The sequence below is a fragment of the Nelumbo lutea genome, chromosome 7, assembly GCF_056320005.1.
Source record: "Nelumbo lutea isolate HS-2025 chromosome 7, American lotus-T2T, whole genome shotgun sequence".
Lineage (NCBI taxonomy): Eukaryota > Viridiplantae > Streptophyta > Magnoliopsida > Proteales > Nelumbonaceae > Nelumbo > Nelumbo lutea.
In genome coordinates this window covers 12151653-12175218 of record NC_142690.1, presented here as the reverse complement: position 1 = coordinate 12175218, position 23566 = coordinate 12151653, and the positions used below count along the sequence as shown (strand labels likewise).

The 23566-nt window shown below is 35.5% G+C and overlaps 1 protein-coding gene across 1 annotated transcript; it reads left to right on the top strand.

The window, feature by feature from the left end:
- Nucleotides 1-11460: 11460 nt before the first annotated feature.
- On the top strand, nucleotides 11461-22811 carry LOC148845128 (pleiotropic drug resistance protein 1-like). The gene is made up of 20 exons (XM_088956295.1): nucleotides 11461-12016; nucleotides 12114-12202; nucleotides 12312-12399; nucleotides 17435-17594; nucleotides 17681-17757; nucleotides 17844-17897; nucleotides 18056-18448; nucleotides 18537-18818; nucleotides 18920-19236; nucleotides 19320-19480; nucleotides 19584-19687; nucleotides 19762-19894; nucleotides 19981-20058; nucleotides 20184-20281; nucleotides 20489-20821; nucleotides 20931-21221; nucleotides 21331-21776; nucleotides 21878-22049; nucleotides 22166-22420; nucleotides 22504-22811. Exons 1-20 carry the CDS (start codon nucleotides 11510-11512, stop codon nucleotides 22771-22773), a joined length of 4308 nt encoding a protein of 1435 aa, XP_088812421.1. The 5' UTR covers nucleotides 11461-11509; the 3' UTR covers nucleotides 22774-22811.
- Nucleotides 22812-23566: the final 755 nt, after the last annotated feature.

Here is a 23566-nt window from a genome sequence, read left to right as displayed (position 1 = left end):
TCACCAACGATGATGAAAATTTTCCCATCCTTATCCCCACGAGGGGAAAAGCATCCCCATCCCTACCCCATTTGGGGTAGATCCCCACAGGGTTTTGGAAATGGGAAAAATGGTCATCCTTAAGTTTGATAAACAACTCTATTTAAAATTAATTGTTGTCATTTTTATATTATAAAAAAAATTATTAAAACTAGTATATAAAATATAAATGTATTAATTATTATAAAAAACAATTGTATACTCTTACATGTTTCTATTATTTATCTTTAATTTAACAAACCACGTGCATCGCAACGATCCCCGCTATGTATAAAGGAAGGATTTTAGGCTACAACTCTCACCATTAGGATACATGGATTTTTCAAATTTAGACGCATGGCATTTTCTAAAAAGTTTGTTAAAACCCACAATCCACTACCATCATTTAAACAAGCGGTGGCAATTTCTGAGAAATTCCTGTTAAAGCCCACAATCCACTTCTAGGTTGCAGCTCTCCACCATTCAGACACATGGCCTAGCTTTCTCATTTTTATAGAAAACTAAACACCTGACATTTTTAAAAAAGTTGTTGAGCCCACAATCCACTACCACCATTTTCAATCCATTCCTAAAGAAATACAAGAATAGTTATTTACAACCACTTTCAATCCATATTCTAATAATTATTGAAAAAGTATTTTTTGAAATACATATTTCTTAAAATTTTAATAATTATTTAAAATATTAATAAATATAAATTTAATATTACTGATTTCTCGTTATAAATTGATATTTATATTTAAATTTAATAAATATAAATTTAACATTACTCCTACTTTAAAGAGTGAACAAAAAATCTGGTTGGTACAAGTAACACAGCCTTGAATATTAACCGCGAACCTCGCAATGCTATATGTGTCACTGCGTTTGCTTCACGCTTGGAGTAGAGGAAGCAACACTCCTGCTCTCCCGTACACAATCTCCAGGAGAATTCCTAATGACGATGATACCAACTCCTGCTCTATTTGTGGGAAAAAGCTTCATCGACGTTGAATTTTAGGAAATCAGAGGCGGGTGGTACCCAATGCACATTACCTGAGATAGCGTTCCAGTGTTGTCGAGGTTCCAAACGAGGCCTAGTCTGAGCAAGTAACTCGTCGATCGATTTGGGCCTTAGCGGAGTCAATTACATCCCAAGGAGTGAATACTTTCGCATCGAAGACCTTCCTGCAACGCCATTTCCATGCATGCCACATTACCGGAGAGTACCACTAACCTCTACATTGGCTTCCAGCGAAGATTGAAACCAATCGGCCATGCATAGACCTATTTAACTGACTGAGGGTTTGGCTTATTCGAATGGCGTCGGAAGCACCGAACCAAATTGGTTCCATTATGGGGCAATGAAAGAAGCGGTGTTCGATAGTTTCCAACGCCGACCCGGTACGAACAACTTTAGAGAGTTGCGCAAGTACAGGCATTAATATATTTCTCAATTCGTCCCATTTATTCTATTGGGACACCAGGGGACTGTCTCCAGCTACTACGTGGGGTAAGTGAGTCCTTTAGACCAGGTGTATTGACATGTTTGATGGGAATGACTGGTGCTGGGAAAACCACCCTAATGGATGTACTCACTGGACGGAAAACTGCTGGATATTTTGTGGGCACAATCACCATCTCTGGCTACCCAAAGAAGAAAGAAACTTTTGCCCGAATCAGTGGTTACTGTGAACAAAATGGCATTCAGTCTCCCAACCTTACTGTTTATGAATCTCTTCTTTTCTCAGCTTGGCTTGGACCACCTGCTAAAGTGGACGTGCAAACAAGAGAGGTGAACTCCATTGAACCACTATCAAATTTTTATAGCAGACCTAGACAACTTTTATGAACTATTTATTCAATGAAACAAAAGTTTCAAATTTATTATGCAGATTTTTGTGAGGGAGGTGATCCATATGTGCTATACTCCTTGGAAGCATATATCGGAACATGGGAAGCAAAATGTAAGCATCTGACTTGATCAAAAACTTGAAATGAAAATCCCCAATTAACTACTAACTCATTTTTCTCACCCATATTGATTTCTTACGATGGATGCGCCGGTGAAAGGCAACAAGATTTTCTCAATGCCGTGGGATCCATGTATTCTTCAGTTGTTTTCCTTGGTTTCATAAATGCAGAATCCATGCAGCCAGTGGTAGACACTGAGAGGAGTGCTTTCTATAGAGAAAGAGCAGCAATCATGTACTCTGGTCTTTCATATGCCTATGCCCAGGTAATCTGAATCTGCATAACTTATTTCTCTAGCATTAGACGACCAAGTTATCTCATTATTTTCATACTACAATAGATCAAAAGTTATTATTTAAACTTGGTACAAATTGTGAATTATACAGCTAATGATGGAGTTCCCCTCTACCTTCGTGCAATCCATCATGTATGGAGTAATTGTCTATGCCACTTTTGGCTTCCAGTGGACAGCAGCTAAACTTTTGTGGTTCTTCTTCTTCACCATCTTCACTTCCCTCTACTACACGTACTATGGTATGATGACAGTCGCTTTAACTCCCAATGCCCCATTTGCAGCAATTGTGTGTACACCATTTTATGTATTTTGGACAATATTTGCTGGTTTCCTGATCCCCAGAGCTATGAGTAGTAAACCATATAGTTTTTACCTTTTCTCTAATATGTTTTTATATAAGTTGTTTAACCAATCACTTGCTATTTGTAGAGCATCCCTGTTTGGTGGAGATGGTATTATTGGGCATGCCCTGTTGCATGAACGTTGTATGGTTTAGTGTTTTCCCAATTTTGAGATATCACAACAACCATGTTAACATATGAACTACCACATGCTGCCAACAGTTACACATGCTGCCAACTATTGCCTGTGTAACTGTTGGCTTTGCTCTAATCTTTTCCTTTGTATTCGCCCACTCTGTACTCATTCTTAACTTTCAAACCAGATGAAGATTTGTTTGGACATAGTTTAGTTAAAACTGTTGACTCCCAAACTAGATGAGAAAATGGATTCAAGAGTTAACTTAGGCCCTGTTTTGGTTCGTGAGAATAGGGGTCTGGAATCGGAATCAGAATGGGTTATTCCAATTCCAACTGTTTGATTGAGCAGAATCAGAATCTCATTTTCATTCTTGCTGGAATGACATTCTCCCATTTGAGGTAATGGCCATTCCCTGCCCCTCCCTTGGGAATGAAATCCCATTCCTACTGATTGCAATCCTCCTCCTTCCAAATCCAATTCTTAAAAATTTCGATTCCAAGTGCAAATTAAACGAACCCTTGTATCATTATTCAATTCTTAAAGTGTAATTAATTATGTTTATTGTAACATGTCTTTGTAAAAAGCATGAAGTGCACAAACATTTGTAAATATATGTTTAATGGGTGTGCTCATCATGCATTTTCCCTCTACTCGTACTTGGCACAACCACAAGCACGCAATTGCAGTTGGTGGGAACAGTGGATAATAGTTACTTAGAAATTAATTATAAATCCACAAATTGCACATTTATTGCAATCGTTTGGCAACCTGTTGGATCAGCCATGGCCCTGAATGAAGTTCAAGAAAACGATCACATACAAAAATATGATGTAACAACATGGTTTTTTAGGATAGAGCTACAATAAATGCCATTGACCCCACAGAAAATAATCTTTACTTTTTCCGCTTTTGAAACACCTGCCTTTGACCCTACAATAAATGCTTTTTAGAATAGAGCTAATGGAAACCTACCAGTTATTCCCATGCAAATCTACAATTTTTCCTATTGGTAATTTGGGTGCTCTCTTTTTATTCCCCACTCTGAATATCAACTTTATTAGTTTCCCACAAAATTTTCCTTTTAATTTGATAATATCTGAAATCTTCATTTTGTAAGATGGATGAACAGCTTAAGCGGTCTGACTTGATTAGAGTCAACATCCCTCAATAACCAACAATGTCCAATTCTTAGGCTATATTTGGTTTGAAGGAAATTGTAGGGAAAGGAAGGGAAAGATAGGAAAACCTTTATAAACCTTGTATTGGTTTTCCTGTCTTTCCCTTCCTTTTCTTACCTTTTCCTTTAAATCGAACATAACCTTATTTTTCTCAGGATTATTGAGATATATATTGATGAACGATAAGCTTGATTGGGGAATGAGGCCATCTCCTCGCATTTGGTTCAGACCTAGTGTTGCAAAGATTGCTAGACGCCTAGACCTACCAGCTCAGGAATCAGGAATTCAGGACAACTTTACACACAGCACTAACGGATCTTCAATACACCTTATTTCTTGCCACCATGGTTCAGGAACAGTACATACCATACATACAAGGTTAATGGGCGGCGTTGTACCAGCTGAAGTTTCTGAACGGAATGACTTAATGCTTTGACTCGATGTTTTAAGAACCAATCTGGAACTAGAACCTCTTTGGCCACAGGTTTCTGGGTTAGCAGTTTGACTGTGCAGTCCGACAGACAGATGGCCTGTCACAATTTAAAAATATATATAATTGAAACAAAAAGCAATCAAAAACCTTTCACTGGGTTGATGGTTCAACTGCTCAAGTCCGCAGGTTGCTGACCAGTATTTTTTTGACATAAGACTGGGTTTGGGGTGAAATGGAACTGGTTGTCTGGATGGTTTTCAGGTTGAACAGTCCACCCAGATCAACAATAATTTGAAAACCATGCTTTGACTTTTAGGCTGTGTTTGATTGCATTACAATCTTATTTGCATTAGTACAAATTTATCGGAGTGCAAATGAAAAGAATGCAAATTTTGGTATAATTTTATTTCAGGTTTTACTTGATTCTGTTTTAGGTCTTACTTTATTTCATTTGTATTGCAATCAAATAAAATTAGGTAAGTTTTGAAAAAATAAAAAATAAATCAGAACTTGCACACAAATCATTTGTACTATTTTAAATTTGCATCAGTGAAAATTTATTTAAACTACAACTAAACACAGCCTTAGTAACTCACTTTTACCACTTGAACCTTTATGAAGAAATTTGGATTTAATCCTCACAAAATCTATCCTCACACTGTCCTTACAGACCTTACAGACCTTACAACCTTATCATGCATTGGAATATCTCCATATAAAGATACAAGTACAAAGATGCTCCGAATGCATGGCTACAAAGGCTATGGAGATGGTGTGAGGATAAATGTCCTATTCCTGTTTTTGTTTGGGAGCCAAATTTATGCACCAATGTCCTTTTTTGTTTGGGACTCCAGATGAAGATTTATATAGACATAAAGATTTATAAATTTTTATCAATTCCTTAAATTTTATTAACTATTTATGATAAATTTGTTTCAATTTTTACTAAATTTTACTAATTGCTATTACTTTTAAGTGAACTTTAAATTAATGAAATGATTTTAAAATAAAATTATTTTTATTAATATTTTTAATAATCATTATTAGATTAATTTGATTATCTTGATAATGGTGTCTATCACCTTTAATGATGACATGATAATAATGTCAACTAAAATGTATTAAAAATATATCTATCTATACTATCTATAAAAGTATGAATATGTGTGGTTGGCTTCTGGAATTTTCATTAGACTAAAATACCCCATTTCTAAGGTTTGAATTAGAGAATTAGCAATGGTAAATATGTAATTTTGTTTTCTCATTTAATTCTTATGAGAAAACGATTCTTCTTTCTCATCTAATTCTTATTACAAAAAGGACACAAAACTCCATTCTTTTTGTTCATAATTGTAAAACAAGTCAATGACAAAAATGTTATTTTAACATTCTCATTTAGTGCTTGTTAGGGAAAATATACAAAAATCCCTCTTTTTGTTCAATAGTTGGAAAACAAACCATGGTAATTGTTGAAACCTCCCTTGAAGTTTTTAACCTGCCCAAACCTCCCCTAAAAGTTTGGTAATTGCAAACACTTCCCATAAACTTCTTGACACAATTGCAAGTAGACCCCCTTTGTAAAACCCTCTAACAACAAATATGAAAAATAGAGTTTAAAGTTGCAATTTTACCTTTGTGCAATTGATATGAAGGGAAAATTTGGAAATTACATCAATTCCGAAAAAGAGATTAGAAGGGATTGGGGTAGTTATTGAAATGAAGAAAAAAATAGGAAAATAAACATTTTAGTCAAAAGTAAGTATATGGGTATTTTGGACATTTTTGTGCTTTTTGTTAGAAGATTCTAATAGAGGGTCTACTTGCAACTGTGTCAAAAAGTTCTTGGGAAGTAATTGCATTTACCAAACTTTAAGGGGGTTTAGAAATATGATCAAAAATTTTACAAGAGGTTTTAACAATTTTCTCTTTAATTTATTTAAATTAAAGAAAAAACTTGAAAGTACATCTTCTATTCTCAATAGCCAATGTTGGGCCACATTAACCACCACAAAGAGATTTTTTACTTGCAAATGGATGAGTAATTTATTCTTTAAACTATTTTCTTGTTTCATTGGTTTAGTTCTTGATCATAAGGTGGGTTCATTTATAATTTCGGTTTCCTTAAAGCCCACATTATTGATAGCAAGATATAAGAGCTAATTCTTGCAAAGGTAACAAGAATTCTTGCAAAGTTGAAGGAGCTGAAGATAATTTCTGTTACCTTAAAGCTAATTTATGTTACTTTTAGCGGTTGAAGGAGCTGAAGTTGGATTTATGATTTATCATATAGAAGCTAATTCTTGCAAAGGTAACGAGAATTCAAATAAAATTCTGATGAAGGTAATTGATAAAAATTATTAATTTTGTTAATGAACCATAATAAATAAGAATAATAAAAATTTTATTAATGATAAATAAAAAATAAGAATAATAAGAATTTTATTAATTCTTATTACCTTTGCAAGAATTTTATTTGGACATATCTTTATATTAATGAACCATAATAAATGTGATAAATAAGAATAATTTTTATAGATGTAGAAATATAAACATTTGTAAAAAAAACTAGAAATATATTATATATTATCATCATAACAAAATTAGTTACGTGATTTGCACATACACAAATACTAGTACTACTTTAAAAAGCACAAATGGCCTAAAGAATATTTTTGGAATTTTTTTGGGGACAAAATTTACCCCTCTACATTTTAAATTTATTAATAAAAAGTAAGGGAAAATAGGGTAACCAGATATTGATATTAAATGAGTTGAAAAGAAGTAATTTTTATGATATTCAATGCATTCAATTCCCTCTCAATAGATCCAATATTTAATTTATTAACTTGCATTCATCTTCAATGAATCTTATATTTAAGTCATTTTTGTTTTTTCTTATCATTGAGTTTTATTAATTAAATCCATACTTAATAAATTAATAATTCATAATTTCCAATAACATAAAAGCTTATACTTCTAAAATCTACCTAGTAAAAACAGAATTGTCATCTAGGTGATGATAAGAAATTAAACAATTTTGGATCCAATGGGTTAATCCATGTCGCCATGATTAAATACTAAAATTCAAAGATAGATAAAATAAAAAATTGGGAACATTTTTAACATACATATTAAATAATAATAAATATGATAAATAAGAAATATTTTTATTAATGAAGGAAGTTGAATGTAAATTTTAAAACCAATTGGAAATAAAAATATTTTCCTATTCTCTCTCATTAAATCCTATACTTAAGATATATTTTTCTCATCATTAAATTCTTGTAATTAAATCCATAATACTAATTTTAATAGTATAAAAATAAATATTTTGAAAACTAATTTGAAAACAAAGCCATTTTCTTCCCTCTCGGTGCTAGGAAAACAATTCGATCATTTGGGGTCAAAAGGATTAATAAATAATTCCATAATTAAATAATAAAATTTTTAAAATAAATAAGTATAAAATGTAAGAAGTATTTTTATTAATGATGAAAATAGAATTCCAAATTTAAAATCTACCTAGAAATGAAATGATGTCATAGTCAAATAAGAAAATTTTTAAAAATAGAAAATACAAAGAATCATAAAAATAAAAATAAAAAAAGATAGAGAAAACTTTGGGCACATATCTAATGTTATATATTTATAAAAATAAAATATTGGGTGCATCTCTAATATTATGCATCCATTATATTAAACAAAAATAATTATTATACATAAGAATTTTTTTTCAATGATGAAAATGTAATACAAAATTTAATGCTCACCTGGAAATCAAACTATTTTTCTTTTTAAGTGGTGGGTTAGTGGTTTAGGTCAAATGATATCATAGACAAACAAAAATTAAGTGTGATAAGTAAAAAGATATTTATATAACATAATTGAAATATATAATTTAAAGGAAAAATTATAGTCAAAGTCGATTATACATTTAAAAATAGGTTGTAGGTTGGTCCATAAACCAATAAAAATCTGACAACTGGCTCTACATTTTAAATTATAAAAACACCCACCATGTCATTAGAGGCTTATGTGGTTGTTGATAACATGGGATTCTTAATCCATGTTGGATACAAAAACAAAAGCCTATACCGAAAATAGGTTTTCAGTTTCTCTCTCACTCCCTTTGTCTCTCGATCTTCCTCCTTTCTCTCTCACTTTTGCAACCATCTCTCGACCTCCCACTCTCTCAACTTTGGTAGGTAGTCAAATCAAAACCCCGGTTTCCCTTCCATTCTCTCTCTCTCTCTCTCTCTCTCTCTCTCTCTCTCTCTCTCTTCTTCTTCTTCTTCTTCTTCTTCTTCTTCTTCTTCTTCCTTACTCTCCCTCTCAGTTAATATCTCCTTCTCCTTCAATCTCTATCGCTCTCCCGCTACTTATTTCATTCTTTTTTTTTTATATTTTTCTTACAAACTTTTATAATATTAAATAGACCGTATAAAAAAACTAAAGGGAGAAACTACTTATACAATCAAGTTATAAATTTCTATCAAGTTGGTGTAAATTTCATAGTTAAGAGTTTATTGTGAAATTTTATCAAATTGGTGTAATGAATTTTGAACTATACCAAGTTGGTCTCATGTTCTTTTATATGGTCTGATTAAGATCATATAAGTGTGTAATAAATAAATAAAGAAAAAAGAACAAGTGGAGTGTGAGAGAAACTAAGGGAGAACGATAGGTAAAGAGAGAATGAGAGAAATTGATAGAACATAAATACAAAAACCGAAAACCATTTGTATTTATTTTCAAATCATACAATCGTTGAGCAGAAAGAGAGAGAGAGAGAGAGAGAGAGAGAGAGAGAGAGAGAGAGAACTAAAAACCATTTTCTTATTTTCCAATATGGATTAAGAGTCTCATGTTGGCAATTTCAGTATAAGCTTTTTGTTGTGTCCAATATGGATTAGGAGTCCTATGTTGACAATAGCCACATAAGCCTCCAATGACATGGCAGTGGTTTTTATAATTTGAAATGTAGAGTTAATCGTTAGAGCTTTGTCGATTTGTAGACTAACTAGTAACCTAATTTTAAATGTATAGCTGGTTCGGACTATAATTTTCCCTAATTGAAAATTAATCCGAAAGCAAAGCTACTTTCTTATCTAGATGGTGGGTCAATGGTCCAACTTTTCTAAGAAACCCATGATGTCATAATTGGATAATAAATATTACAAAAAAAAGATAGAACACCAAAAATGAAAATGTACTGAATTTTGTCAAAACATTTTATAATATTTCTAATGTTATATATTCATCATATTAAATAAAAATAATTGTTAAAATAAAAGTTATTTTTATTTATGATATAAATGAAGCACAATTATTATTATTGTTATTATTATTATTATTATTTGGTACAAGCATTTATGTTCATTTTTAATCATATTGTTACATTTATTAATTTTTAATTTCTATATATATCTAAAATTCAAATAGTTAATATGAAGAAATTTTTTTTCATACAACGCATGTACTTAATTAATAATATAAAAAATGCATTTAAAGTGAAAAACCATGTGATATAGACATGATACCACACAAATGAATACACTTCTGTGCACATGGAACTAGCCATGGCCAATAATGTTCCATATATACGGGCCACACGATCCCAGATTGGCTGGAGATTGGCAGGCTGCCTGGGCTGCCTATCATGAGTGAATACACCAGTGTCAGTACAATGGGGCCCATAATGAATACCCCCTGACCCCAATGTTCATTCGTCATAGGTAGCCAACCCCGGTGCATATGATTTTATCTCCAGCTCATATGGACTGGGGGCCTGAGGCCACACCCATCTGTATTGGAAATATTTTTCGATGGTAATATCAGACCCAATGATCATCGGGACTCAATACAAGACGGGGATGCACTGTGGGACGTTGTAGGGCGCAGATCTAAACTCTTCATCCACATAGGACCACACCCACGTGTAGTTGCACATGGACCAAAAATATCGTCTCATGCCAGCCATAAACTACATATGTCCCACTACAATTCAAACTCTCACTTCACACATTTATGACTAGCTTGAGGTATCATTATTGGACCCACAGCCCGTTAAACCGCCATCAAAATTCAGCCAATCCGTTCTTCATTTAAGCGATTATAATTTAAGGATGGATATGACACTCACTATATCTGAATGGTGAAACAGTTTTCATCAATGTTTTTAATGTCGATCGCTAACCCGTTTTTGTGTTCAGGCTGTGGGTTATCGGTTTCATGGATCTTAAAATCAAATCGGTCAGGGGTCTGGTTACCGGTTTAAATGGTCTGACTGTTCAATTCGAATGATCAATCTGTTCTGACAAATAATAAAAAATTCAAAAAATAGTCAAAATCGTTTGAACAGTTAATTGGCCGGTTCAGCAGTTTGATGACTAAAATCAACGGCTTTAGGGAAAAATAGAACTGCTCAGATGACCGATTTTCGGTTTTTCCAATCTGACTGTCCTGTCTAATCCGGTTTTGAAAACCATGACAGTTCAACCTTCCAGTTTCGTTTCATTTTTAACTGGTTCATGACACATCAACGCATTGTTCTTAAATGGTTCGGTCTCCAGTTCCGATTTTTAAAATATTAATTAAAATATATAAAAAAAGGGTTTTTTAAAAAGATAGTAGGTTAAGATACCTTTGGGTGAATAAATCTCAAAAAATTAGATATTAATCCAGAATTTACCTTAAAAAAAATCACCCCTACCAAACGTACAAAGGCAAAGCCTCTAAAGTTTGCTCAGACATTTATGTACAACCCGTGACCATGTCGAACGGGACATCGGTTCAACTTCCCAGATATGATAATTTTTTTTTTTGGTAAATCAACCAAATTCTGGGTTGGAGAAAAACCGGGATCAAAGAGATGACAGTATGACGGTTCGAACGGATCGACCTTCCGAAACAACGACAGTTGAAAACTTTGGTTTTCATCCAGCGAATCAATGTACCCGAAGGCCAATGATGATGAGTTGTTGAGACAATACTAATGATGCTGAATTGCTGATGATGCTCGAACTCACCTACTTTGTGCGTATAGCTCGAAATAAGCAGAAATGATCTTTAAGTACAGAGTATAATATTTTCATTCAGCCCTCTCACAAGACTGCCATTGAGGTTATATAAATGATCATGTCCGGATCAATGAGAATACCCGAAGGCATCGAGGAGCAGGGAGCAGCAAGCCGACGGACGGTGAGCCAACAGGGAGAAATCCAAAGGATGTTTCAACGTGGAGAAAGAATTTTCACGGCATCGAAAAGCAGTCGGAGAAGCAATGACGATGAAGAGGAGCCAAAATGGGCTGCACCGGAGAAGTTACCCACTTACGACAGGCTCAAAGTCCCACTTCTGAAGCAGGAGAAGAGCAAGAGCGGGCACCATATCTATGACCAGGTTGATGTTCGGCGAATTGATCTTGAGGCTCGACGGAACCTCGTTGACAGGCTTGTGAACAGCGTTGATCATGATAATGAGTTGTTTGTGCAAAAGCTGCGTGAAAGGATTGACAGAGTGGGGATTACATTGCCAGAAGTTGAAGTACGCTATGAACATCTCAACGTCGGAGCAGAGGTGTATGTGGGTCGAAGAGCAATGCCAACTTTGGTGAATGCCTCGTTGAATATGATCGAGGTGAGCTTAGAAATACATAATGACTGATATTAATGATGACTTCACTACGCAGATATATGGGTTGGGTTTGAATATTTGTATTATTTCGGTTTGGCAGAGTATTCTGAGCTCCTTTATCATGTACAAAAGCAAGAAAAGTTCCATCAGGATTCTCAAAGATGTGACTGGTATCATCAAACCTGGAAGGTAATAAACGAACTGTCTAAAGTAAACAACATTTGTTTCCGTTTTGTTCTGTTCTTTTGTAATTTCGCCTCCGAATAATTAAACCAATTTGGTTTAATTCATTTCACAGGATGACACTGCTTCTGGGTCCTCCGGGTTCGGGAAAGACTACCCTATTGTTAGCTCTAGCTGGAAAGCTAGATAATAAGGATCTCAAGGTAAATTTGAACGAATGCTTTTGGAAACATGTTTTTCGCACTACGAGAAAGGTCTTTCCCTAGGGCTGTCATTTGGACTGATTTGGTACAATCCTGTTCAATCAATATATATTGCTTCATTTACAAATGGATCATATCAAATTCAGTCCAAATCCATGCAAATTAAGTTTAATTTAGTCCAAATAAAATGCAAATAGACAAAATTGGGACCAATTCAATCTAAATTGAATCAAACACCAAAATAATATAGAAAAATGCAAATGGACCGGATTGCGTCAAATCCAATCCAAAGTGAATGAATAAAAGCACTTTTGTAAAAATGCTTTCATAAATGTTTTTTCGTAAAAGTACTTTTATAAAAGTATTTTCGTAAAAATATTTTTATAAAAGTACTCTCGTAAAAAACACTTTTAAAAGTGCTCTCACTAAAGTACTTCCATAAAAGTACTTTCGTAAAAGTGCTTTTATAAACATGCTTTCATAAAAGTACTTCCGTAAAAGTACTTTTATAAAATTGTTTTCGTAAAAGTGTTTTTATTAAAGTGCTTTTATAAAAGTACTTTTGTGAAAGTAGTTTCGTAAAAGTACTTTTCATATAATTACTTTTGCAAATTGGACAATGATTTGACATCATGACTGGTTTCAAATTGGACAAGGATTTGACCTCATGATCAATTATTGGGAATTTGGTTTAGGTCCAATTCAGACTTATAAGAATATGAACCAATTTATTTTGGATTGGCCCAATCAAATAATTATAATGGACTGTCTAAATCCAATTTGATAAGGCTTGGATCGAATTGGATCCAAAACCAGTCCATTGACACCACTATTTAATACATCATATTATACCCAAAACAATCGTAAAATAAAGGGTAAATTACAAATAGGTACCCTATACTTCGGGGGTAGTGACAGATAGGTACCTAAACTTACAATTGCAACACTTTAGTACCCTGAACTCTTAAAAATAGACACTTGGGTCCATCCGCTAGTATTCCGTTAGTTAAACATTACATAATGTCAAAAATACCCTTCTCGTGTATTTTTTAGATCGTTTTACAGTGCAAAATCTTCACCAAAGAATGCCATCATCGAAAATTTTGAATATGTTATTCGCTGCCCATGTGAGAAAATCATCATGTGGAGATGTTCAACTACCTAAGAATGATCTTATAAATACACAAGAAGGGAATTTTTGGCATTATATAATGTTTAACTAATGGATGGACCCAAGTGTCTATTTTTGAGAGATCAGGATACTCAAGTGTTGCAATTAAAAGTAAATGAAACCTATCTATCACTACCCCCAAAGTACAAAGTACTGTAATTTACCCTAAAATAAATAAAAGAAAAATCCCCTATTAGTACCCTATGCTTTGGGCCTAGTTTGACTTTGGTCCCCGAACTTTAAAATGTGACAATTCAATACCTAAACTTTCAAAACGTGCCAATTTAATACATTCATTTAACCAACCATTAAGTGGCATTTAAAAATACACAAATACCCTTTAAGTGTCATCTAATTTTTTGTATCAACCATCTAAACGTTGACAAAAAACGAACAGTCACAAATCCTTGCCCCTTCTATTCAAGAAAGTTGGGGTCACTGGAATGCTCATTAAGAGTCTAAGACATGACCCCAACTCTCTTGAATAGAAGAGACAAGGATTGGGGATTGTTCATTTTTTGTCAACACTTAGATGATTGGTAAAGAAAAATTAAATGACACATGAAGGGCATTTGTGTCTTTTCAAATGCATCTTAACAGGTGATTAACAACAGGTATTGGATTGGCACATTTTGTCAGGTGTGGTTTATTTTAGGAAAAATTCTCAATTAGTACCCTGTACTTTGGGCCTAGCTTTATACATTTAATCACTAAGGTGTTCACAGCCAAGCTTTCTATTGTTGGAGAGTGTGCCACAATTTTCATCAAGTCCCCCATCAACCTAGCAAGATGTTGTAAGTGGTGCACCAGTGTTCATGACCTCTAATGGATTCTCTGATGGAAAGATGAATATGCAACTGATTTGGATGCCTCCAAGGTATCTTATAGAGCAATGAAGAAGGCTGGTTTACATCTGATTTGATGCTTAATCAATCAATGGTTGAACGTACTTACTAGTATAAGGTTACTTTCCAGCAACTAGTTTGCTAATTTCTAACAATGGTTAGGGAAGATGGCGAGGGCAATTGGATAGAATATCCCAGACTTATTTTGTTTTATTTGGTCTCCGAAAATCCCTAGAATAATCCCAATTGATTTGGGATAACTCATGCGCCAAGTTTACTAACCAAACTCTCCTACTAATTATCTAGGATAAGTTCTAGTGTAACTAAAACTTTGATTCCCAACAAACCAACTCTAAGAATCCTTTTCTAGCTCGAAGAATAATTTAGGGAGAGTAAACTTGTATGGCGTGGGATCCATAGGAGTGCACCTAGGATCAATTATGGCAGTACCCAACTCGAGTTCAGCTTCCTTCAGGGCAACGCCCTGTTTGAGCAGCCTTTGTAGTTTTGCATTGGAAATATTTCCCTATTTATGTGCTTTGTTTCATGGAGAGATATTCCCAATACAAGGTTGTAAGAGGCTGTTCGGACAGTGTGAGCACGGGCTTGCCCTGACCAAAGCCGATCTCACCCAACTCCAAGCACATGTGCAAGTAGTAGTGGGACCCACATTGGCTGAATTCTTTGCCCCTTACTATATGGGCCTATAATTAAGACCATAAATGTCTAACATTTATGCTTGGACTTTGCCACCCTTAAAGCCTAAACCCATTCGTCCTATGTGAATTATTCTGATCAAATTTTTGCGCCTAATAAAACATTTGTTTCACATTCCTTCTTCCATTAAAACTGAACACTAAGAATATGAGAAGACCTCTTTCCACTTGTACAATATCAATGTTATGTTTCCTACCTGATGAATCCCGAGAAATCACCAATCCCAAACCAATTTGATATCTTATGGCCAGTAGATTTAGGTATCCATAAGAAAGAATATATACAAAGAGTTTTCTCTTTTAATTAATAGAATAGAAGATTTTTTCACAATAATCACCTATCACAACCCATTACTAACTTCTCTAACATAAGTAACTTTGATTTTAAAAGAACCTTACTAGTTGGCATATCAAAAGTAGAGATATCAAAAAATTGACATACTACCACTTTCAAGTAGTGGTGGCAATTGGGCGGGTTGGGTTGGGTTTGGTTTGGGTTGAGTTTCAACCCAACCCATTTAACCCGCCAACCCGTTAATGACCCAGTTATAGAAAATTAAATGGGTTGGATTCAACCCAAACCCCACTTTAACCCAATCCAACCCGCCTAAACCCATTAATCTTATATTTATGTACTTAAAACAAAAAACTAACTCCTTTTTTAACAAATAAGTTAGTCATAGTTTTATGGTAATAGTAGTTGCTATTTACACAAATGTTGAAGGTTCAAATCAAATCATATTCATGTTATTTTTATACAAGCAAAAAAGCCATTTAATTGTGTTTGAGTTTCGGATTTGACGAATCACATAGGTTCAAACCGGTCAGACCAACTTGAACTATCTAATTGGATTGTCTTCGAGGTAATCACATCAAGTTCAAAAGTAGTTGAACCGTTAGATCCAGATCAGTTCGGTTGGACGAGACCTCACCTAAACCGGTTCAGTTCGGTTGGACAAAACCCGATCGGACCGGTACAGTTCAGTTTGGTAGTTCTAGAACCTGATCGGGCCGGTTCAATCCGGTCAGACCATATTGGACCAGTTCAATAAATGGTGGATTGATTTGGGTCGACTCATATCAGGTTTGTGCATGGGTTTGGGGCTGAACCTATTGGCCCAAAGCAAGTCAAAAGAAGTAAATCCGACCGTGGCAGATTCGGGTCGGGTTGAACGGATGTGAACCAAATTGGATGATCCAAATTGGACAAAGCAAGTAGGGTGGTTTAGGGTTTGGACCCCACCTGGTTTGACCCATTCCGGATTCAGGTCGGTCCAGATCAGCTTGTATAGGGTCAAGCCGGCTTGTGTGAATAATGGTTGGATCGGACGATCCAAATCGGGCAAAGCAAGCAGTACCGAGCCATCCTATCCAAGGTCTATTTCGGATTCAGGTTGGCCCGGATTGGTGTATGTTAGATTGGGTCAGACCGTGTTGAACTGGTCTGGACTTTGGGTCAAATTGATTTGGATTTATGTTGGGTGAAGTGTGTTGATTCAAGACAAAACTAAACTTAGTCAATAAATAATAAAAATTTAATGCATTAATTATAAATTATTTAATTCAAATGAATAAATTAAAAAAAAAAATGCTAAGAAATTAATACTAATGTTTGTAATGGTTAACCCAATGGTTATCCACAACCCAAACCATTTAAATGGGCGGGTTGGGTGATGGGTTGATCAGACAACCCGCTTAGGCGGGTTAGATACTAGGTGGGTTGGGTGGGCTCAGTGGGTTGGGTGACAAAATTGCCACCCCTACTTTCAAGTCAAAGGACTGCAAGCAACAATCCAAAACAATTGTCTAATCACAAAGCCTAGGAATATAATAAAAGTGGTCCGGTTCAGAATTTCATAAATGCCCACACACTAAAACTTTAGGTCTTACCCTAGCAATTGAGACAAGTTGCTCTTACACACAACATAATACGAGTATGCCAACTTTAATTGGGCAAACTACCCCAAGTTGCTCTTGCACACAACATAATACGAGTATGCCAACTTTAATTGGGTAAACTACCCAAGAAATTGACCCACTGGTTGGGAACATTTAGATCATATACTAATTATGAGAGTCTCAGGTAAGTTATCATAATCTTAGAATGTCAATCAGGGTAAAAAACAAAAACACATACATAAACTGATTATATTGAATAATAAATCTAGTATACTACAACATTGGACTCTAAGGGCATACACTGTCCAACATACATTTTTTTATGTGTATAAATACACTAGTAGATAGAATCAAGCATTGTTAGACATATTTTGATGGGTTTTTTTTCCTTATTTGGTTGTAAGGTATCTGGAAGTGTTACATACAACGGACACACCATGAAAGAGTTTCTCCCTCAGAGGACATCCGCCTACATTAGTCAATATGATATGCACAATGGAGAAATGACTGTAAGGGAAACCTTGGACTTCTCTGTCAGATGTCAAGGAGCTGGATATAGAAAAGGTACCATCTCTCTCTAAACCTCCTGGTTTCAACTTCAAACAGCTATAAGAATTATTGGGTTTCACTCTTTTAACAAATCAATGCAGATGTCCTAATGGAACTTGAAAGAAGAGAGAAAACACAATCAATTAAACCAGACCCATATATAGATCTCTTTATGAAGGTAAATAAAATGACAACAACAGAAGAGAAAAAAACGAGTTAATTCTCAACAAATGACTTAATCAAAGCCTTTTTCGTCTCTCTCAGGCAGCAGCTATTGAAGGCCAGAAATCCAGCATTATGACAGATTATGTCATAAAGGTGAGGAATGAAAGATGATTAATTAAATATGAATTTGTGGACATAGTCATTTTGTTTATTCATGTATTGTTATGAGGACTCTATCACCATGAATTTGTTACAACATAGACCGCAGTTATGAGATAGTCAACTGATGCAAAACAACCATGAATATACAGTTGCTTGGACTGGATATTTGTGCTGATATAATCGTAGGAGATGAAATGAGGAGAGGGATTTCAGGAGGGCAGAAGAAACGTCTGACCACAGGAGAGATTATTGTGGGTCCCTCCACTACTCTCTTCATGGATGATATCTCCACAGGGCTGGATAGCTCAACAGCTTATCAGGTTGTCAAGTGTCTGCAGAATATAGTCCATGCCTTTCATTATACCATGGTCATCTCCCTTCTCCAACCCACACCAGAAACATATAATCTCTTTGATGATGTCATACTCATCTGTGAAGGCAAGATAGTCTACCATGGACCCCGACACTCCATTATTGAATTTTTCGAGAAGATGGGCTTTAGGTGTCCAGAGAGGAAAGGCATAGCAGATTTTCTCCAAGAGGTTTGTTTCCCTCTTCATATATAGAAATCCAAGAGTGATTGTTTTGATGTTCTCTTGATTGCTGATTAGGGAATATAATGGAAACCAGGTAATATCAAGGAAGGATCAAGAGCAGTATTGGTATAAGAAGGAACAACCATATTGTTACATTTCAGTTGAGGAATTCTCTCAAGCTTTTCGGTCTTTTCATATAGGAAAAGAACTGTTTGCGGAAGTTTCTGTTCCCTATGACAGGTCCAAAGGCCATCCGGCTGCCCTTGTAAGAAAAGATTATGGGCTTCCAAGGAAAGAGCTCTTTAAAGCATGCTTGGATCGAGAAATTCTTCTAATGAAGAGGAGTGCGTTCATCTACATTTTCAGAGCCATTCAAGTAAGAGGAAATATATCTTCCTTCCAAGTATTTTCTTTACACTTCAAATTGAAGAAATTTGTCAAACTAATCAATGCTTTGTTTCCTTCTTTGTGCCACAGATTGCAGTAGTTGCCACTGTAACAATGACAGTCTTCCTACGGACAAATATGGACCACAGATCTCTAGAAGATGGATCAAAGTACATAAGCCTCCTTTTCTTTGGATTGATAAACAACATGTTTAATGGGGTTGCCGAAGCACAGCTAACAGTCATGAAATTGCCAGTATTCTACAAGCAGAGGGATGCCAAGTTCTTTCCATCATGGGTTTACTCGCTTTCGACATTTATCACAAGAATTCCAGTGTCACTGATTGAATCTTCCATCTGGGTAATCCTTACCTACTACACAGTTGACCTGGCACCAAACCCTGGAAGGTGTTCTCTCATTAACATAAAATTCAAGATTATCATCTTGTTTCAGACTCTTCTGACTCATACTATCACTGTTTACTTGTCAGATTTTTTGGCCAATTGCTTTTAATGTTCAACCTTCAGCAGATGTCACTTTCCATGTTCCGTTTCATTGCGGCATTGGGACGGAATCGGATTGTGGTTAACATAATTGGAGGTTTTTTTCTACTGACAATATTTGTTCTAGGTGGATTTATAGTCTCTCGAGGTACATAAACCATTTCTTTCTGCATTCTAAATAAAAGAAGGAACTTCACATTACAATTACTATGGTGTACCAAGAGAACTTCTTTCCTGAATGAAATTCACAGATAACATACATAAATGGTGGCTCTGGGGGTACTGGGTATCTCCTTTAATGTATGCTCAGAATGCAGTTGCCGTAAATGAATTCCTAGCAAGTAGATGGGGCGAGGTATATCCTGGCTTTCAGTGGAACAAATAAGCAGGTTAAGATGAATAGACAATAAAATCAACACTACTTTGCAGGTAGGAGAGACTCTTCTGAAGCTGAGGGGACTATTTCCGGAAGAAAAGTGGTACTGGATAGGAAATGGGGCCCTTTTGGCATACAACATTTTCTTCCATATCCTCTATACTCTTGCATTGGCATACCTAAACCGTGAGAAGAAAATCAATCTTAATTGGACTGATTTCATAACTTGGTTAATTTTCTTTGAAACTTATTTTCTCTTATTGTCTTTTCAGCTCTTGGTATGGCTCAAATAACAATAACTGATGCCGGTGAAACAATAAATGGGAAAAACAGCCATATACAAGCTTCTGGTAGGCTATTATCTGTATTGTAGTAAAAATAACTAACCACTATACAAAGAATATTTGTTTTAGAATATGTGATAGAAGGTTATATTCTAAATTTGAGTATATAATGTGTCATTGGCATTTTTCAGGAAAACAGAGTAAGACTGAGAAGAAAGGCATGGTTTTGCCATTTAAACCTCTTTCCATGGAATTTGACAATGTGAATTACTTCGTTGACATGCCCAGAGTAAGTTTGCATGTGTTGAACCAATAGTTCATTATCTAATAGATCATTCATTAATTCTAGATTTAATAAGGACCTACTAATCTCTTTTCTATCTAATGGAACACCATTAGATCAAATCAAAAAGAGATACTGATTCATGTAACAAGAAAAAGATTTCTTAATTAGCAATATATTTTTCAATTCGTCCCATTTATTCTGTTGGTGCAGGAAATGAAACATCATGGGACACCAGGGAACCGTCTCCAGCTACTACGTGGAGTAAGTGGGTCCTTTAGACCAGGTGTGTTGACATGTTTGATGGGAGTGACTGGTGCTGGGAAAACCACCCTAATGGATGTACTCACTGGACGGAAAACTGCTGGATATTTTGAGGGCACAATCACCATCTCTGGCTACCCACAGAAGCAAGAAACTTTTGCCAGAATCAGTGGTTACTGTGAACAAAATGACGTTCACTCTCCCAACCTTACTGTTTATGAATCTCTTCTTTTCTCGGCTTGGCTTCGACTACCTGCTGAAGTGGATATGCAAACAAGAGAGGTGAACTCCATTGAACCACTATCAAATTTTTATAGTAGACCAGCCAGACCTAGACAACTTCTATGAACCATTTATTCAATGAAATAAAAGCTTCAAATTTGTTATGCAGATTTTTGTGAGGGAGGTGATGGAACTGGTTGAATTAAACAATCTGAAGGATGCCCTGATTGGCATTCCAGGTGTTACTGGACTCTCAATGGAACAAAGAAAGCGTCTTACCATAGCTGTTGAACTTGTAGCCAACCCCTCCATTATTTTCATGGATGAACCTACTACTGGTCTTGATGCTCGAGCTGCAGCAATTGTGATGCGAACTGTCCGCAACACAGTAGACACAGGAAGAACCGTAGTTTGCACTATTCACCAACCAAGTATCCACATCTTTGAGTCATTTGATGAGGTTTGATTTGCAAATGAATCATTCAACAAAACACCCAAGTTCAAAATTTTACACCAACTTTCAACTACTATGCCTCCTTATTTGTTGGTGAATTTGTTTTCTGCAACAGCTATTACTTATAAAACAGGGAGGACAAGTAATATATGCAGGTCCACTTGGAAAACAGTCACAGGAGCTCATCAACTACTTTGAAGAAATTGACGGAGTCCCAGAGATACCTCCTGGATATAACCCAGCAACATGGATGTTGGAAGTAACTTCAATACCTTCTGAAAATCATCTTGGAGTAGATTTTGCAGAAATTTACCTTAACTCAACTCTCTATCAAAAAACCAAATCAATTATAGAAGAACTTAAAAAACCAGTCCCTGGATCCAATGATCTACACTTCAAAACCAGATTCTCACAATCTTTGTGGGTTCAGGCAAAGGCCTGTCTCTGGAAGCAACATTGGTCATACTGGAGGAATCCGCAATACAACGCCGTCCGCTTTTTCTTCACTCTCATAGGTGCTATACTCCTTGGAAGCTTGTTTTGGAACATGGGAAGCAAAACGTAAGCATCTGCCTCCACCAAAAACTTGAAATGAAAATCCCCAATTAACTACTAACTCATTTTTCTCCCCCATATTGGTTTCTTATGACTGGATGTGCCAGTGAAAAGCAACAAGATGTTTTCAATGCCTTGGGATGCATGTACACTGCAGTTGTTTTCCTAGGATTCATAAATGCAGCATCCGTGCAGCCAGTGGTAGACATTGAGAGGAGTGTTTTCTACAGAGAAAGAGCAGCAGGCATGTATTCTGGTCTTTCATATGCCTATGCCCAGGTAACCTGAATCTGCATAACTTATTTCTCTAGCATTTGATGACCAAGTAATCTCATATATACTACAATAGATCAAAACTGATTATTTAAATTTGGTACAAATTGTGAATCATACAGCTAATGGTGGAGCTTCCTTATAACTTCGTCCAAGCCATCATATATTGTGTAATCATCTTCTCCGCTTTAGGCTTCCAGTGGACAGCAGCTAAATTTTTGTGGTTCTTCTTCTTCACGTTCTTCACTTTCCTGTACTACACATACTATGGTATGATGACCGTCGCCTTGACTCCCAACGCCGCAATTGCAGCCATTGTGTCTACAGCAATTTATGGATCTTGGATGATGTTTGCTGGTTTCATGATTCCCAGAGCTGTGAGCAGTAAATTTGTAGTTCTTACCTCTTCTTTTGATGTGTTATTATTTAAGTAATTTAACCACTCACTTGCTATTTGCAGAGCATCCCTGTCTGGTGGAGATGGTATTACTGGGCAAACCCTGTTGCGTGGACGTTATATGGTACAGTGGTTTCCCAATTTGGAGATATCACAACAACCATATTAACATATGAAGGAATTCAAATCCCTTTAAAGGATTTTCTAGGCACTTATTTTGGTTTTCACCTTGACATGCTGCCAAATGTTGCCTGTGTAACTGTCGGCTTTGCTCTTCTCTTTGCCTTTGTATTTGCCCACTCTGTATGCATTCTTAACTTCCAAACCAGATGAAGATTTATATAAACATAGTTTGAACTGTTGACTTCCAAGCTAGATTAGAAAATGGATTCAATAACTTATAACATTATCCTTGTCACTAATTCATAGCATTGTTTTCAATTCTTAATGGGTAATTAATTGAGTTTATTGCAAAAATAAATAAATAAATAAATAAAAACATGTTCTTGATCCATGTTTTTGTTTTGAGAAGCAAAAGCAAATTGATTCTGCTTCAAAAAAAAAAGACAATTCATGTTCATGAAGCTATCAAAATGATGGTTTCTAAAACAAAACAATATTTGGAATACAGAGTTTTGGTGGGAGCTCTTTTAAGGATCTCTTCCAGGAAAGTATTAGATTAGTGAACTGGCATAAAAAAAAATGGTAACCAATCAGGTGGTTTTCATCAAAATTCACAGGGTCACAGGGGTTTTGATTGGTCAAAACCTTTCCAGCATCATAGATTCTCCCGATTATTAGACTGTGTTTGGTAAGAATTCAAAAAGTGAATGCACTGACATAAATGCAAATTTGTTCAAATAAAACGATTCAAACATTCTACTCCCTCTCGGGCCTTCTTAGTCTTCTGTGTTTCAGAGTCTTCTCTAACCCTCGTTTCTCCCTTCTTCCCCTCTTCCCCTCTTATCCCCTCTTTATTTTCAGTCTTCTGATCTTCATCATCTTTTGTTGGTATTGGTCTTCTTCACGCATGAATCATGCAAAAGGTTCAACAACCAGAAACACGGGACGTGATAATCTGGATTCACAGATTGAAAACATGCTCTCTGACCAGCCGCCTCGTGCT